The following is a 17296-nucleotide window of genomic DNA, read 5'->3' on the forward strand; positions in this document are numbered from 1 at the left end:
AATAACTGAAAATATGTCAAATTTATTTTTTTTGAATGATATATTTTTTTTAAATGATATATTTTTTTTAAAAAATAGTTTTCTAAAAATAATAAATTTTCATAATAATTATTAAAAAAGATTTCTTCATATTTTATATCTTTCAATCAATTATACGATTTTTATGAGTTAAATCTTAATTTTTGGGCCTAACCCGATCCAAAAGACAATTACCTTGTCGGTGAATCTAGCAAAGAGATCATCAATGATCTTACCTTGTCGGTAAATCTAGCAAAGGGATCATCAATAATCTCTTTTCCAAAGTGGCTTTTCAGAATGGGCTCTCCCGCTGCTCTCACGGTATTGGCAACAATTTCTCCCCTTGTGTACTTGTCACGGGTCATGTTTGCATCCGAATCAACACTGGAATTTTGGAGTCTCTTGAGAGTAAATGATCCTTCTGACTTCCTCTGCAGTAGGCGTATAGAGTGGCAGATTGAAAGAGTCCAATTTCGCCTCTTGGATCAACCCCTGTACTTGATTAATTGAACAATCAACCTGAGAAATATACAGACAATGCAATACATGCAGAGAAAGTCTGTTTGGGAACTGGGAATTGAAGTAAAGAAAATTGAGAAAACTAGTTTCTCCCTCTTGTTTGTTAATTCTAGAAAATATGGGGTGATCTTGGGTTGTTGCGTACCTGTAAGACCATGTCATTAAGTGTGATGCCAACCAACTCCCAAATGCAGCAAGGGTTATGGCTCTGGATACTCCCCAAGATTGTTAGGACCATGCCACCCCCAGGGACTATTTCTTCCGCACGGGGACCTTAGAAACAATGTGAAATCTTTTTCAAATTGCTCAAAGTATGCTTTGAAGACTCCAGGAGGGCTGGCCTTTGATAGGTATATATTCCCCTTTTTCATTGCTTCACCTGTTTTGCTTCCCAACCCTTTAGAACCTGTCGTATATATGCAATGGGTGTGTTAAATTGCATTATGTTTATTACATCCAGGGCTTTGAAACACTGGGTCATTTTTTCCGGACGCACTGACCTGGGAAAGCCAATGAAGACCACAAGAAGAATGAACAAAGTGCATTGAATTTCCAGGGAAGAGCCTGCCTTAGAGAGACCCGGGTGCACCAAAAATGAAACATTGCCCCAACTCACCTCCACTTTCTTTTCCCATCTCTTTATAGAAGCTTGGCAATGACCTGAAAATGGTGTTGAAGTCATCTCCCTTATCATTATCCTACTTTTTTGTCATGCTTGTATCTAAATCTTTCAGGAAGAAAATTGCCTTTTGTGCTAGAAGTTGATACGAAACTGGTGATCTTTCCGAAATTTCAGATGAGCCATCCATCAAAACATTTTATTCATAAAAATGCAGCTAAATCTATATTAAGGAAAAATAAGAGAGGGATGAACACGGTTAACTGTCCCAACAGCTAAAGCCACATTTCAAATGAGCATCGAAGGAAAAAAAAAATGGAAAATATCTTGTTAAATCATTTGATACATGCCATTAGAAAATATGTCAACGATATGTACATATATTTTGTCCTTTTATACATGGATATGGCGTATGGAACTGCTGAATATTAAAGAGAGATTGAATTATATGGAGGTTCGAAGTCATGACTGGTGTGCATTTGTGTACGTAGGGCAGTGTAATGGCCGGCTCTCACTACTTTAAGAGAGATTGAAATAGTCTATGGAGGTCTAACGTGATTGAAATATTAAGTGTATAGTGTTTGAAACGTGTTACTAAACCTAAGATATCATAATTATCCTCAATAAATAGACATTTCTTATAGGATCAAAAAAACAAAATTTCCACATAGGGTAGGGATTCGTATGATATCATTTTTAATGTATGACTCAGTCTATAGATATTATTCATTATAAACCCCATTAAATTCTTATAGATTTAAGATACATGTTAAAAGAAGTCTACTTCCGTATTGGGAAAGTGTTTCAAATTCCTATTTAGAATATATATATTTTTTATAAAATGAGTATCATATATAATATTTTTAATTTTATATGTAATTGTAATTAGATTCCTTATAAAATAAGGAAAACGAATGAAAATATTTCTATAAATATTTTACGTCATGAGCCTAAAAAGTTACGAGAGAGATGACATAGATATATGAAGAAGAGCGAGAAACACCTAGTATGAAGATATGAGAAAAAGTGAGAGAGACACCTAATCAAGTAAAATGATTTATGGTTTAGGGTGAAAATACAAAAAGACCCGTATCTAATTTTTATCTTTTATAGTATTATTTATCATATAATGAAATATTCTATCACATTCGTAGTGTAAGTATTGTTGAGGCCTCGCGTCCCTGGTGATCCATGTAGTTGCCAAATGGATGGACGCACGATCTCAACCAATATAGATTCCTGGTTCAGTCGTCACCTGCAAAAGATGCCCGGACGAGGGTCCGGGCACACCCTCCGATGGTTTTGTTAGCCATGGATGGAGAGATTAATCAGTTGACCTTTTACTAGGTATAGCAAGCTTACCTTCTTCCTTATGTGAAGGTTCCTTTATATAGTGTCAGAAGCTTGTCCTCCCTCTTTAATGATGGAAAGACTTTTTGGTTCGTCATGATGCCTCTAGGTGGTGGCAGGGCCATCATCACCCTACGGGCGGCTGTTAGAGATCATGGGAGGTGACTTGCCATCATTCCTGTCCTTTCGCTCTGCAGGCGGCGGATCGTGGGAGGTGACTTGCCACCAACCCTGTCCTTTCGCTTTGTAGGCGACGGATAGTGGGCTGTGGTAGGATGTCGGAATGATGTAGTAAGACTTGCTTACTTTTAGTCAACGATCCGGACAAACATATCTGGATAGGATATGTCGGTCGTCCGGATGTGATGTTTGTGAGTGCCGTGTGCCTCTCCCTGAGGAAGTCCAGATAGGGGAAGCGCGCCACGTGTCCTCTTGGGGGAAATCCGGATGGAGCTAATCCGGATAGAAATGTGCGCCACGTGTCACTAGGGGGAGAGGTCCCTACAATGCCCTCCTTTTAACCTGCCCATTTTGTCCGGGCAAAATGAGCGGGTTAAAAATAATTTTTTTTTTTTTTTGAAACTGAGACTTACTTTTTCCGCTCATTGGGCCAAGTGGTGCGCGGGGGCGAAGAGGTAGAAAAACATTTATGATGAGCCGCCGACTCTGGGTATTTCCAAGCAGCATGTCGTTTCAATGATGGCGCAGCTGAACGTTTGGGATACCGAGGGGCTGTCTCTCTATAAATAGCAGACTGTGCCATCCTCTTGCATTTTTCCTTCTGCGTTTTTTCTGGTAGTGCTTTCTTTTCTACCTTTTGCGTATCTTCGTTCTCGAGTGAAGCTCTAGGGTTTTCTGCTGGCAATACTCATGTCGTGACGGTGACTGCACTGCGGATTTCATCTCCATTCGCCAGTTTACACTCGGTACGTTCTCTATCTCTGCCTTCTTCTCGTTTGTGTTTGCTTTGTTGGTTGTTTCTGGCTTGCTAGGCAAGTTTCTTTGCGACTGGGAGTCGATATTGGTTTCTAGGGCTTTTTTCGGGGGGTTTGATCGTGTTCTGGGTGTGTTTAGGGTTTCTGTTGCCCCCCTGTGCCTTTTGTGGGCTACCGATTCTTCTTTGTGATAGAGCCAAGGGTTGGGATGGGGATGCTGGTGATGTTTAGGTTTTCTGGGCGTTTTTGCTGTTAGGGTTGTGGGACCGGGTGCTTGTTTTTTACTGTTGGATTTCTGCCATGCAGGTTCCATTTCAGCCCCAGCCTAAAAAATGTCTACGAACAAGGAAGCTACTTCATCCAGCTAGTCCGGAGATACTCATGCTGAGAAATCCGTGGATAAGTTGAATGTGAGGGAGTTTCGCGAACGCTTCTGCATCCCGAATGGCGTGGTGTTCGTGGAACTTATGGACGGAGAGGCTGCATCGACCGAGAAAACTGAGGACAACGCTATCTTTTTTACCAAGGAGCAATTCAATGCTGGCCTCCGGTTCCCCCTCTTGTCGCTGTTCAAGGAATTTCTGCACTTCACCCAGATTCCTCCGGCTTACATCCACCCCAACATGGTCCGGGTGCTGATGGGGTGCAGCATTCTGAGCATGCTGTTCAATCTGGACCTCTCACTATTGGAGGTTCTTTTTATCTACTCTATCAAGAAGGGGAAGAATGATATCCACAGTTTTGTCGCCTGCCTTCCATCCCTTCAGTTGGTGACTAGCCTTCCGGACTCGACCAAGGGGGCCGCCAAAGGACATGTGCTGGTCAAGGGCCTATGGGCGGGTTTGTCGATGCATCCGGATAGGCAGTTCGCGCCCAACCATTCATTGCAGGTGCCAGGTATGAATAAGTTACTTCCTGTCCTTCCGAGGTTGCGAGTTAGGTCAGCATTGCTAGGTGGCTGACATGCTTTGCTTTCTTGGGTGCAGACAAGGAAAAAAATGGGAAACTGGTAGAATGGGTGGAGAAAGCCTTGTTCGACTGGTTGAACAAGCTTTTTGAGATTGGGGCAGCCGAGAGAAGTTCTGAAACGCTTCTCTTCGCGCAGAATCTCCGCTCTGTTACCCAGGAGCCCCAGCCATACGTGCTCAACATACTTCCGAGGCGGCTGCCCAAAAAGGTGGTGGCTGGGGAGCATTTTGTTCTCAAAGATCTTTATTTTTACGCGACGGCGCGAAAGGCAGACGCCCGGGCATGCAAAGCCCGTCTTAACGACTGGGAGGGGAAAAGACAAGAAGGACTTTTGCAGAAGGCTCCTGGTGGTAAACGTCCGACGTCCTCTCCACCTGCTGGCGCCCCAGCGAAAAAGAAGAAGAAGTTGGTTCTCAGCAAGGGAAAAGAAATAAAACTCCCAACTCCCCCAAGGGAGGTTGTAATACCACCTCTAACTTTCGTAAAGGAAATAACGATAAGAGAGCCAGACCCCTCCGTCTTGCCCTCTGTTTCAAGCGGCTCCGGACGTCTCGCGGGTCTAAACCATTTGGGGCCTTCAGTGCTAGTGGCTGGATGGCTGACTCTTTTGGCTGAGGAAGCGACTTCAATAAATCAACCCGGCCCTCCCCATCCGGAAGCGGATGCAGCCGGGGCCTCTTGTGCTGAAGCATTGCCTCCTACAGCGCCCCGAACGGAAGAAACGGGGGCAGAAAGTCAGGGTTTGCCTTCTTGATAGCCAAGCCTCCTTGCCTTTGTACCGGCGAAGGGGCCAGCTACAAGAAGGTCTCGTCCGGCGCGTGACTTAAAGTTTGGCCTCATCGGGCGGCTTCAGGATCGTTTTCTGGAAGCCATCGAAGTCAGCTGCTCGTCCGTCTAGGAGGATCATCCGGAGGGGAGTGAGACGGAGATGGTAGAAGAGAACCCAACCGCCCACGTGGTGGTCCCGGATGGGGGTTCACCCGGAGAGACCCAGCCGGCCGAGAATGATGGGGCCCCGGACCCGGGGGAGGAGTCACTCCCTAATGCCTCGTCAGGGGGAAGTCCAGTTGATGATGCGGCTTGCATCTCCGCTAGCCCTTTCGGCTATGCGGAGTTGGGAGAGATGCTGAAACGGATTCCACCCGGCTCAGATGTTGCTGTGCCTTCAGCAAAAATGTTCGAAGCGGCGGAAACGGTATAGTTTACTTCTTGATTTTTCTCGCCATACTGATGTGTTTGTCACATGGGTTGTAATTTTTGCACTTCTTGTTTGTGGGTTTTTTTTGCAGCTGGTGAGCGGTATTCGCGGCATGGCTCAACAACGTGATCTTTTTTCTGACCTGCTGCGGATTGCTGATTATATGAAGGCCTTCGTCTCTCAGTGCATAAACAGTGAAGAGGAACTGCGCTTGAGATTGGAGCAGGTCGAAGCCAGTTTATCCGATGCTCGAGATGACAACGAGGCTCTCCGGATAGAGCTAGCTGAGGCAAATAGTCGGGAGGAATCTACAGACACCCGCCTGCTTGAGGCGGAGGACGAGATGGTCCAGCTGAGAGGGGAAGTGAGACAACTCCGGACAGAGGTGTCTATTGAGAAAAAACAGAGAGAGGATTTGTAGTTGCGTTTATCAGCGCAAAAAGAAGAGTTGGAGGCTGAGTTTGCTGCGGAAAGGGAGGAACTTGAAGCGGACTATCAGAAGCAGGTAGACGAAATGTACTTCTTCGGCTACCGTTGCTGTATGAAGAAACATGGTAGCAAACGGGACGTCCCTTCGATTTCCCCGGGTGAGGAGAAGGAGCTGCGCGGCAAGCCTTCCCAATGAGAGTTTTTCTTTTTGTAATTTTTACTGTTATCTTCTCCCTGTATTTTATAGTTCGGAGAACTCTTTGTATACAATTTTTACAAGTATTTAATAAAACATACTTATTCAGATTGCACTTCTATCTCTCTTTCATTGGTAATACTGCTTTAGATTAGATACATTCCATGGTCGGACCAATGGGGTTCCTTCTAGCTTTTGTAGATGATAGGCTCCACTTTTACTTGTCTGAGATACTATAGAGGGGCCTTCCCAGTTGGCTTGAAACTTTCCCGCTCCTATCTCAGCAGTATTTTCGAAAACCTTTCTAAGGACCAGCGTACCATTTTTGAAGCTTCTGGGCCTTGCCTTGCGATTGTAGTGAGCGGATGCCCTTTGTTGATAGTCTACCATCTGGATGGATGCAGTTTCTCTTACTTCGTCTGCCCAGTCCAAGTTTCTTCCTAACTCCGCATTTGCATCATCCTGTCTTCCTGCCTCGGTCCGGATAGTGGGTAGCCCTATTTCAGTAGGAATGATCGCGTCCATACCGTATGCGAGGGCGAAAGGAGTGTTTCCTGTCGGACGTCCAAGTGTGGTTCGATAAGCCCACAGGACGCCGGGTAGCTCCTCCACCCACTTTGCTTTGGCTTGCTCGAGCCTCTTCTTTAAGGCAGTTATTAGGGTCTTGTTTGTGGCCTCTGCTTGCCCATTACTTTGAGGATAACGTGGTGTGGAGTATGAATTCCGGATGTTTAGTTCCGAACAGAAATTCCGGAAAGCGATGTTATCGAACTGTGGATCGTTGTCGGCTATGATGGTTTGGGGGATGCCAAAGCGACAGATGATGTTTTTCCATACGAACTTGGTGACATCTTTGTCTTTGATGCTAGCGTATGCTTCAGCTTCCACCCATTTACTGAAGTAATCCGTGGCGACGAGCAAGAATTTCTTCTGGGCGGGTGCGGTTGGTAGGGGTCTTACTATGTCCATGCCCCACTGCGCAAAGGGCCAGGGGCCTGAAATTGGATTCAACGTCTTCGACGACACATGTGGTATGGGGGCATGCGTTTGACATTTGTCACATTTTTTGACGTAGGCTGCCGCATCCTTTTTCATCGTGGGCCAGTAATACCGTTGCGAATGGGCCCTGTGCGCCAGAGATCGTCCTCCAGAATGGTTTCCACATACTCCCTCGTGCAATTTAGCTAACACATACAGGGCCTCTGAGTGGTTTAGGCACCTGAGATAGGGACCTGTAAAGGAGCGCTTGTACAAGTGCCCCTCAATCAGGGTGAAACGTGCGGCTTGCACCCGGATCTTGTGTGCCTACTTGGGCTCTTCGGGCAGAGTGCCTGCCCAGAGGTACTTTATGATGACTTCCATCCAGCCTTGGCTGTCTGCTTGGCTTGCCTCAATGGTATTGCAAGTGGAGGCTTCCGTGACGGAAGGATTGGTTTGCAAATGCACAGGCAATAATATGGCTTCTTTGATGGGGAGGGAAACAGCTATGCCTGCTAGGGCGTCAATGCGTTCATTTTCAGTTCGTCTAATTTTTTCGATTGTCCATTCGGTGAATCGTTGTAAGGTGTCCCTTACTTTAGTCAGATATCGCGCCATGCGCGCATCCTTAGCTTCATATTCCTTCTGAACGTGCCTTATCACGAGTTGGGAATCACTATAGACCCGGAGCTTGGAGACGGATAGAGCCAAGGCGAGGTCTAATCCGGATAGAATGGCCTCATACTTCGCTTCATTGTTAGAGGCGGGGAACCCCAGCCGGATGGATTACTCCAGATGTTCTCCTGTTGGGGACTGCAATAGGAGCCCTACTCAGGATCCTGATGCCCGGGAGGCTCCATCGACCCACAAAGTCCACCACTCTTTTTCACTTGGTTCCTTGTGCTGGATAGGCTTTCGGGAGTATTCCAGCACGAAGTCATCCATCACTTGTCCTTTCATGGACAACCTGGGTTGGAACTCGATTCCATATTCACTCAACTCTATGGCCCATTGAAGCATTCTTCCGGTTAAGTCCGGTTTGTGCAGAATGTTACAAGAGGCTGGTCAGTTAGCACGACCACTGGGTGGGCTTGGAAATAAGGGCGGAGCTTCTGGGCGGCACTTCGAAGCGCTAAGGCCGTTAGCTCCATCTTTGAATATCTGGTTTTTAGTCCGCCAATGCTCTGCTGACGTAGTAGATAGGTTTCTACTCCTTAGGTGAGGGGCAGCGGAATAGAACAACGCTAATTGCCTACTCCGATACAGCCAGATACATATACAGTTTTTCTTCAGGGAGGGGACTGCTCAGGATGGGCGGTTGCATGAGGCAATGTTTAATTTTTTCAAAAGCGTTTTGACAGTAGTCTGTCCATCTGTTTGCTCCAGCTTTTCGTATTGCCAAGAAGAAGGGTCGCAGTTCATCAGTGAAGCGGGCTATAAAACGCCTTAGCGCGACGAGCTTGCCTGTGAGGCACTGTAATTCCTTTTTGTTCCTGGGGGGTGGTGTTTCCATGACTGCCTTGACTTGGTCCGGGCTGACCTCTATCCCCCTTTGGCTGACCATAAATCCTAAGAATTTGCCAACACTTACGCCAAAGGCGCATTTAGAAAGATTCAACTTCATACCATACTTCCTTAAGAGGTGGAAGACTTCTTGCAAGTGGAGGACATGTTCCTCCCGGGTTTTGCTTTTAACCACGATATCGTCAATATATACCTCTACTGTACGGCCGACCAGAGGTTTGAAGATCTTCGTCATCAGTCTCTGATAAGTGGCGCCAGCGTTTTTGAGTCCGAATGACATGACTTTGTAGCAATAAAGACTGTGTGGCGTTATGAAGGCTGTCTTTTTATCATCAGTCGGGGACATGGGGATTTGGTGGTATCCGGAGAAGGTGTCCAAGAAGGAGAGCATCCCTTGCCCAGCAGTGGAGTCCACAATTTGATCTATCCTTGGCAAAGGGAAACTGTCTTTTGGGCATGCATTATTGAGGTTGGTGTAGTCGACGCACACCCGCCATTTGCCTTCCTTTTTAGGTACCACCACTACATTTACCAACCAGTCCGGGTACTCCACTTCTCTGATGAATCCAGCTTCCAGCAACTTGTCAATCTTATCCTGGATAATCTTTTTCCTGTCCGGGTGAAAACGTCTAATCCTCTGTCGGACGGGTCTTGCTGTGGGCAAGACGTTAAGTCTATGAGAGACAATGGAGGGATGAATTCCCTTCATATCAGAATGTGCCCATGCGAAGACGTCATGGTTTTATCGGAGGGCGTTCTGAATGTTCCGGGTTTCTTCAAGTGTCAAGAGGGAACTGATATATGTAAAGTGAGTTCTTTTTTCCGAAATTTGGATCGTCTGCAAGGGATTCGCTACCGGGGGATCTTTGTCCGTCGGACTCAATAATTGCTATTGGTCAAGTGCATGGTTGGACTCAGGGAGGGGTGTATCCTCCTAGCTGGTCCCTGCTTCTCGTGCTATCTGGTAGCATTGGCGAGCGGCTAACTGGCTGCCGTATAGGTCGATTTGCCCATCTTTGGTAAGGAAGCTTACCATTTGATGATACGTAGAGGGGATGGCTTTCATGTAGTGCAGCCATGCGTGCCCCAAGATGACATTATAGGGTGATAAATCTTATACCACCGAAAATTGTACGTTGAGAGTGATTGGGCCAGCTTGGACCGGCAGTACAATATCTCCCAAGGAAGTAGTTGACGCCCCGTTGAATCCGGACAAGATTCGCCCAGGATTTTCGAGGCCTGTGAGACTGTGCCCCATGTGGCTAACGACCGATGCTTGTACAAGATCGGCCGAGCTGCCCGGGTCAACTATGATGCGTCTCACGTCGAAGTCTCCCATCTCTAGGGACAGGATGAGGGCGTCGCGGTGCGGCTGTAATATCCGTGTGGGGTCTACTGGTGGGAAAATGATTGTCCCATCTATGGGGTGAGCCCCTCCCCCCAGTTATCCCAAGCCGGATGGAGTTGACACGCTCACGCACCGATGCTGCCCGCAACAACCTCTGTCTTTTTCGTTTGGAGTCATACTCCTCGTCGAATGGGCCTCCGTTAATATAGTTTATAACGGCTTTGGGGGCGGCTGGGGCCCTAGAGGTTCCAGAGTTGTGATTTCGGGAAGCATCTCCACCTCTGGCATCTGAGTGGAGGTATTGCTTTAAATGTCCAGCCTTTATGAGCCTTTCGACCAAATGGTGGAGGCACCTGCACGCCTCCGTTGTGTGACCATGTTCCTTATGGAAGGCACATGTTTTACTATGATCCCTTTTGGATGGGTCCGTTCCGAGGGGTCTAGGCCACCTGAAATCGGACATGTCTTGGATCATAGGAGAAGCTTCTCATAGGATATGGAAAGGGGTGTGAGGGGTGGCATTTCCGAGCGACTTGGCCCTTCCTGCCTTCGATCGGACGACCTTGGCCGGTTCGGAAGTTTGGCACTTCTTTCCGCACCCCTTCTGGATGCCTGTCCGGCAACCAAGACTTGCTGGGTGGCTGCTCGCACGTCATCTTCGAGCATTGAATATTTACTTGCACGTCGGAACAAGTCGTCCATCGTCGTAGGAGGCTTCTTAGCAAGTGATTCGAAAAATGGGGTGCCTGGACAGATGCTTCGTTTGAAGATCTGCAGGACAACGTCCATGCTGCAAGCCTCTACCTATAGCACGACTTGACCAAACCGCTTTACGAACTCCCTTAAGGACTCGTTATCTTGCATTTTTATGTTTTTTAGAGTGCTGATGTTTTGCTTATGTCGAGCGGAGCACAAGTATTATCCCACGAAGGCTTCTGATAGGTCCCTGAAATTATCGATAGAGTTGGGAGGTAGGCGGTGAAACCATGAGAGGGCCTGCACTTGTAGGCTGACGGGAAATACTTTGCATAGCAGCGCGTCGTTTTCTATATCGAGAGTCATGAGTTGACGATAGTGCATGATATGGTCGAAGGGGTCGTTGGACCCATCGTACGTGGAGAATTTAGACACGAGGAATCCCCTTGGGGGCTCATAATGAATAATATGAGAGCAGAAAGGCGTGGAGAGCATGTCGTCTAGCATTTTGCTAATGGAGCCAATGGGTGGCTCGTTTGGGAGGTTTCTCCCAGCTTGTCGTATTGTTAGGTGCAGTTGAACGTTCTGCACCATAGGGGTGACCATATGGTCACGGTACGGGAGAACGTTCTGCACCATAGGGGTGACCATAGGGTCAGGGTGCGCTCCCCAGGTTGTGGCTACTGGCGGCCTTGGCCTCCCAGGCTCCTGTGGGCCTAGTCTCGCGTGCATTGAGTCTGACAACTGGGGTTTTTTATCGTGTTGTCTTTTTGCTGAGAAATGAGTAGAGTCTGAGCTTTCCTCATGGGGAGCTCGGTGCATGGGCGTGTGTGGCTCATGTGGCCTAACGTTGCATGTTTCAGGGATTGCTCCTACTGCCCCAGGGTATATTGACTCTGGGTCAGGCCTTGAGTTTGCTACCTGGCCTCTTGAATGCTGACGACGGGGAGGCCCTGTCAATGAAGCTTGTATGCGCAACACAACATTTTCTTCCCTTAATCTTACTGTCTCCTGGAGGAAAGCTTGCAGTTGTCGCTCGCTTGCCAACTGTCTTCTTTCGATGGCTCGACGCCATTCAGAATTATCTTCCTCTTCCCTAACAGACGAGCGACTTCTGGAAGGTGTGGCCATCTTTGCCGGTGACTGAATCAGCGAAATGATTCCCACAGACGGCTCCAATGTTGAGGCCTCGTGTCCCTGGTGATCCACGTAGTTGCCAAATGGATGGACGCACAATCTCAACCAATATAGATTCCTGGTTCAGTCGTCACCTACAAAAGATGCCCGGACGAGGGTCCGGACACACCCTCCGATGGTTTTGTCAGCCATGGATGGAGAGATTAATCAGTTGGCCTTTTACTAGGTATAGCAAGCTTACCTTCTTCCTTATGTGAAGGTTCCTTTATATAGTGTCAGAAGCTCGTCCTCCCTCTTTAATGATGGAAAGACTTTTTGGCTCGTCATGATGCCTCTAGGTGGTGGCAGGGTCATCATCACCCTACGGGCGGCTGTCAGAGATCGTGGGAGGTGACTTGCCATCGTTCCTGTCCTTTCGCTCTGCAGGCGGCGGATCGTGGGAGGTGACTTGCCACCAACCCTGTCCTTTCGCTCTGCAGGCGGCGGATAGTGGGCCGTGGCAGGATGTCGGAATGATGTAGTAAGACTTGCTTACTTTTAGTCAACGATCCGGACAAACATATCCGGATAGGATATGTCGGTCGTCCGGATGTGATGTTTGCTAGTGCCGTGTGCCTCTCCCTGAGGAAGTCCAGATAAGGGAAGCGCGCCACGTGTCCTTTTGGGGGAAATCCGGATGGAGCTAATCCGGATAGAAATGTGCGCCACGTGTCACTAGGGGGAGAGGTCCCCTACAAGTATGATTGATCGAATCACATTAAAACCCTATGTGATAAGCATATACTGCTAACACACACCATAAAGGAGGCCGGTGAAAATGGTATCTCTTGTATTGTGAGATGTTTGTATAGGTGGCAGTGGTCTCCTGACTTTTAGTGCTTTCAAGAGAAATATTCTAATAGAGTAAGGGGTTGATTTGCTTGTATTGGAGAAATGCCCTGTGAATACTCAAAAACTTTGAGAATGCACATGCCATTAAACCATATATAGGCCGTGACTGGTTAAATTAATTGAGAGGAACTTCAACTGATCAGCAAGGATTCAATCCCTAGAATGCATATATAGTCAATCATGTTGCTAACTATGAAAGATGAGTGGCTGCTCCATCTCTCTCTCTCTCTCTCCCTCTCTACAGCATGCCACTTGAGCCCTTAGAGACCTTTTAGTTGGGAACTATCACAAAAGAACACTACTTAATTTCGAGAGGAAAAAGAAAATCAGGTAGATGTTTTCAATCATAAATTATTGGTCATGGCATATAAGTTATTGCACATAAACCTTCAAGCACCCTTCCTTGTCAAGGAAATGATTAGATTAGTGGACTGCCATTTTTCTGTCACTATACAGTCAATTATCTTCTCAGTAACCCTACTGAACAGATCATCCATAATTTCTAGTCCAAAGTGATGTTTCAGCATGGGCTCTCCCACCGCTCTCAGCATATCTGAGACAAGTTTTCCACTTTCTTGCTCGTCAAACCCCTTGTCCCTGTTCATGTTGGGATCCCACTTCATATTGAAAACTTCAAGTCTGTTGAGAGTAAAAGATCCTTGTGCCTCAATCAACCTCCTCACTTCCTCTGCAGTAGGCCCATAATATGGCAGATTGAATGAGTCCAGCTTTGCCTCTAGGACCAACCCCTGGAGTACTTGATTGAACACAATGTTTTAAGAACCGAAATTAAGGAAATTATATATACCACCAAAAAAAAAAAAATGAAATACCTGTAACACCATGTCATTGAGCGCCCTTCCAAGTAACTCCCAATGGAAACAAGGGTCATCACTCCTCACACTCCCCATGACTGTTAGGACCATGCCACCACTAGGGACTATCTCTTCTGAACGCCACCTCAAGAACAACGTGAAGTCTCTTTCAAATTGCTCAAAATATGCTTTGAACACTCCAGGAGGGCTTGTCTTTGCTATGCATATATTCCACTTGTTCAATACTTGACCCGTTTCCAGTTCTTTGGGAACCTGTTACACACAATATTCAACACATGGATTCAAAAAATATCTAAATAGTTTCTAAATTTCTACAATCAAGCATATTATGAAAGGGATCGATGGCTGACCCGAGAAAGCCAATGGAGACTATAAGAAGAATGAACAAAATGCATGGTGTTGTTAGGGAAGAGATTGCGATAGAAAGACCCAGATGCGCCAACAGTGAAACATGCCCCAAATCTTCCTCCCTTCTTTTTCACCTTCTCATAAAAGCTTGGCAATGACTTGAAAAGAGTGTTGAAGTCATTTCCAGGAAGATCATTAAGGAACACTTACAATGCTGGTGGCCTACGATTCAAGAGGGTGCAAGTGGTGGCGATAGCATCCAACATCTGAGAAACGACAATAAGTGTGTTGGGACCAGAAGAGCATCCCAAGTCTGCTACCTTCAAACACTCAGGAAACATGTTGCCGGCATACACCTCCTTGATGTTTTCCTCTAGTACAGGCTTTGCTTTGGCTATCACGGCTCTCTGCAACAAAATGTAAGCATTTTCATGAAGAAGTTTTTGGAAAATAATACTGGAAACAACGATAAAACAAAAGCCCTCGAGAGAGAGACCGCAAGACGTGAATTATTTGCATAGCTAGTCTTTCCAGTTCTATCATTCATACGGAGGACTCGTTCTACTTCCATTGTTGGCTTACTTCAAGATGCGTATTTTTTTCCTTCTTGAGATTAGGCTATCGATTGTGAAGCATCTTATAGCTCAATGCCTTATGACTGACGCTGATGGTATGTGATTCTGATCAAGTATGGCTTCCTGATACGCAATATGGAGTTGGGTGCCCCATGTGCCCCTTAGGTATATAGCAATGTCATTGTAGCGGGCATGCCTAAAAAAAAAAAGATTTAAAGTGAATATTTTAAATATGGCTCATTCAAAAATTATATAAACAAATATTTTATTCTAATCCACTTATTGAAACTAACCATGTTTCTTAAGTAATGAGACTTATATTAATAAGCTAATTTCCATGGTTTTAAAAACAGGACTATCGGTCCATCACCATTCCGGTTCGTTTGGTGATTTGAACTGTCCAACAGTTCCCCTGCTGCCTCTCCACCTCCAGAACAGTGGAGCTGACACTGTTGGCCAATGAGGACGCCGATGTCACCGATAGTCCTCTTCCACGTGGAGTTGTAAAGTTCCTAGTTCCATTGTTTTTAAATTTTTATTTTTTATTTTTGATATTTAATATTTTATTTTTTATTGCATTGTTGCATATTTTTAGTATTCATGGAATCATTTCTATTTTCTACATTTTGTTTAGAATCTTTAGATTTTATATTTTTGTGTAATTTATTTTTTTATTATTTTAATTTTACATTAATTTTTAAAATTTCTTATTTGAGTTTAAATTTAGGTAGAATTTATTATTTTTATTTTTATTTTTATAAATTTTAATACTATATAAAATATATATATATATATATATATTTATGAGGTTACCGATTCAACCATTGGTCCAACCAATGAACCATGAATCAATTAATCTTTCGATTCAATAACTAATTTCCGATCAATGAATTATGAACTGATAACTTTTTCGGTTTAATAAACCTAATTCTAAAAATATTACTAATTTTAATTATATTTTTATTCACAAATAAAAGCCAATAACTCCCATATTTTCAAGACTACTAATATTTTATTACTATTTTCCTTTCTTCCTTGTGTCTAATCCATACCTTGCAGCCATTGCAACCACAATTCTTCATCTTCACCCGCCACATCTACCCCCATTCTTTTTTACTAGCCGCCACAATTCTACAATTCTTTATTGTTACCATATCTTATGGTTTTACTTTTCTTGACGGCAGCAATTCCTCCACATTTTAATCCGTCCCTTTCATCCACAGCAACAGCCACAATTCGACCAATCAGACCGTCGACCATCAGCCCAACCGCTAAATCGGTGGGCCAGCTCGGCCGGTTCAGAACCCAAGAACATCCATTTCAAAGCCCAATGGGCTTCTTCTTCTTCTTTTTTTTCCCTTTTTTCAAAGCCCAATGTTCAATGTCCAATGTTTTTAACTTCTATTCTTCCAAAAGCCCACTAAATATAAGGCCCAATGTGAAGCCCTCATACAATCGTTTGACTCGGTTGACTGATGCACTTTGAATGGCATTTTTATGGGGCAGCTTGGGACCTTTGGGTCACTGCATTTTGATGTGGGATTCAAAGGGGCCATTTAGAGGGCTAAAAACAATGTACAAACAAAGGGAATATGCACAACATCTTTAGAAAAAAATAAATAAATAAATAAAAATTCACCACTATATTATCTTAACTACTTTTCATAGGAAAGGATTTAATATATATATAATTCAAAAATTTAAAAGTAAATATAAAAATGTGGACCCCGTATTTCGGCTCATGCGTTCCCCACTCGATGGCGAGCTCGATTTTTATTTGAAAAATTGATTTAATCGGTTAAAAAAAAGACTTGGAGTCGCCACTTATTTTTATTTTATTTTTTAAAAGGGTAAACAAAATAAGAAAGAAAACCCTAAGTGTGACTCCTTATTTGGAAAAGGTGATCTGCGAAAAACCGGATCGGGTTCGAGGGTCAGGTTACTTATCAGGAAGGTACGGTGGAGACCGTAGCACCCCTCTAAGTCCCTAGAAACGGGTCTCTACTAATAAAATGAAGCTGACATGGCAATTGATGAGAAAATCAATGAATACTCGATTCGATCATGCACATATGAGTATCAGAATATACATAGAGAATAACCAAAGTGGAAGTGGATGCATACCTGGGTGAGGAGCCACAATAAGCTATCAAAAAGTGAGGTTAGTGCACAATTAAGAAATAATTTCGAGCATGTCATGGAGCAGGATAAATCAAATATGAATAACAATCAAATCAACCAATCAATCAATTAAAAATTCACTTATGTTGGGCCCCCACCAAAGCCCGTTTATTTTGCATGAATTAATTCCATAAACTCCATCACTCGGAATTACAGAATTTAAATTCATGCTTATTTTAAATCATTTTAAAAACATGAAAAATTCGAAAGTTGCTCGCCGAAAAGAAAATGGAGGCCAAATTTATTGAAAATGGGATCTTGGGAACCTCAAGAAAATGCTCTAAGGATGGAGAAAAAGGTGGAACGTCGGCTGGACAGAATTTCGGATGCGAGATATCCGGGGAAGGTTGAATGTCAGCAGACAGGATTCCGGATGTGAGATATCCGGAGAAGGTGGAAAGTCGGCTGGGTAGAATTCCGGATGTGAGATATCCGGGTGGAATGTCGGCGGGGAAGAATTCCGGATGTGAGACATCCGGGTGGAATGTTGGCGGAGAAGAATTCCGGATGTGAGACATCCGAGTGGAGTGGCGACGGAGGAGAATTCCG

The 17296-nt window shown here is 44.9% G+C and overlaps 1 protein-coding gene and 1 pseudogene across 1 annotated transcript; both read right to left on the minus strand.

The window, feature by feature from the left end:
• Positions 1 to 203: 203 nt before the first annotated feature.
• Positions 204 to 2420, minus strand: LOC104878762 (1,3,7-trimethyluric acid N-methyltransferase CkTcS-like). The gene is given in 4 exon segments (XM_059735724.1): positions 204 to 441; positions 443 to 510; positions 683 to 805; positions 807 to 2420. Coding segments are annotated over 4 exon segments (525 nt in total). The 5' UTR covers positions 909 to 2420; the 3' UTR covers positions 204 to 209.
• Positions 2421 to 12171: 9751 nt separating this feature from the next.
• LOC100258982 (probable methyltransferase TCM_000168) lies at positions 12172 to 14584 on the minus strand (annotated as a pseudogene).
• Positions 14585 to 17296: the final 2712 nt, after the last annotated feature.

The sequence above is a fragment of the Vitis vinifera genome, chromosome 3, assembly GCF_030704535.1.
Source record: "Vitis vinifera cultivar Pinot Noir 40024 chromosome 3, ASM3070453v1".
Classification (NCBI taxonomy): Eukaryota; Viridiplantae; Streptophyta; class Magnoliopsida; order Vitales; family Vitaceae; genus Vitis; species Vitis vinifera.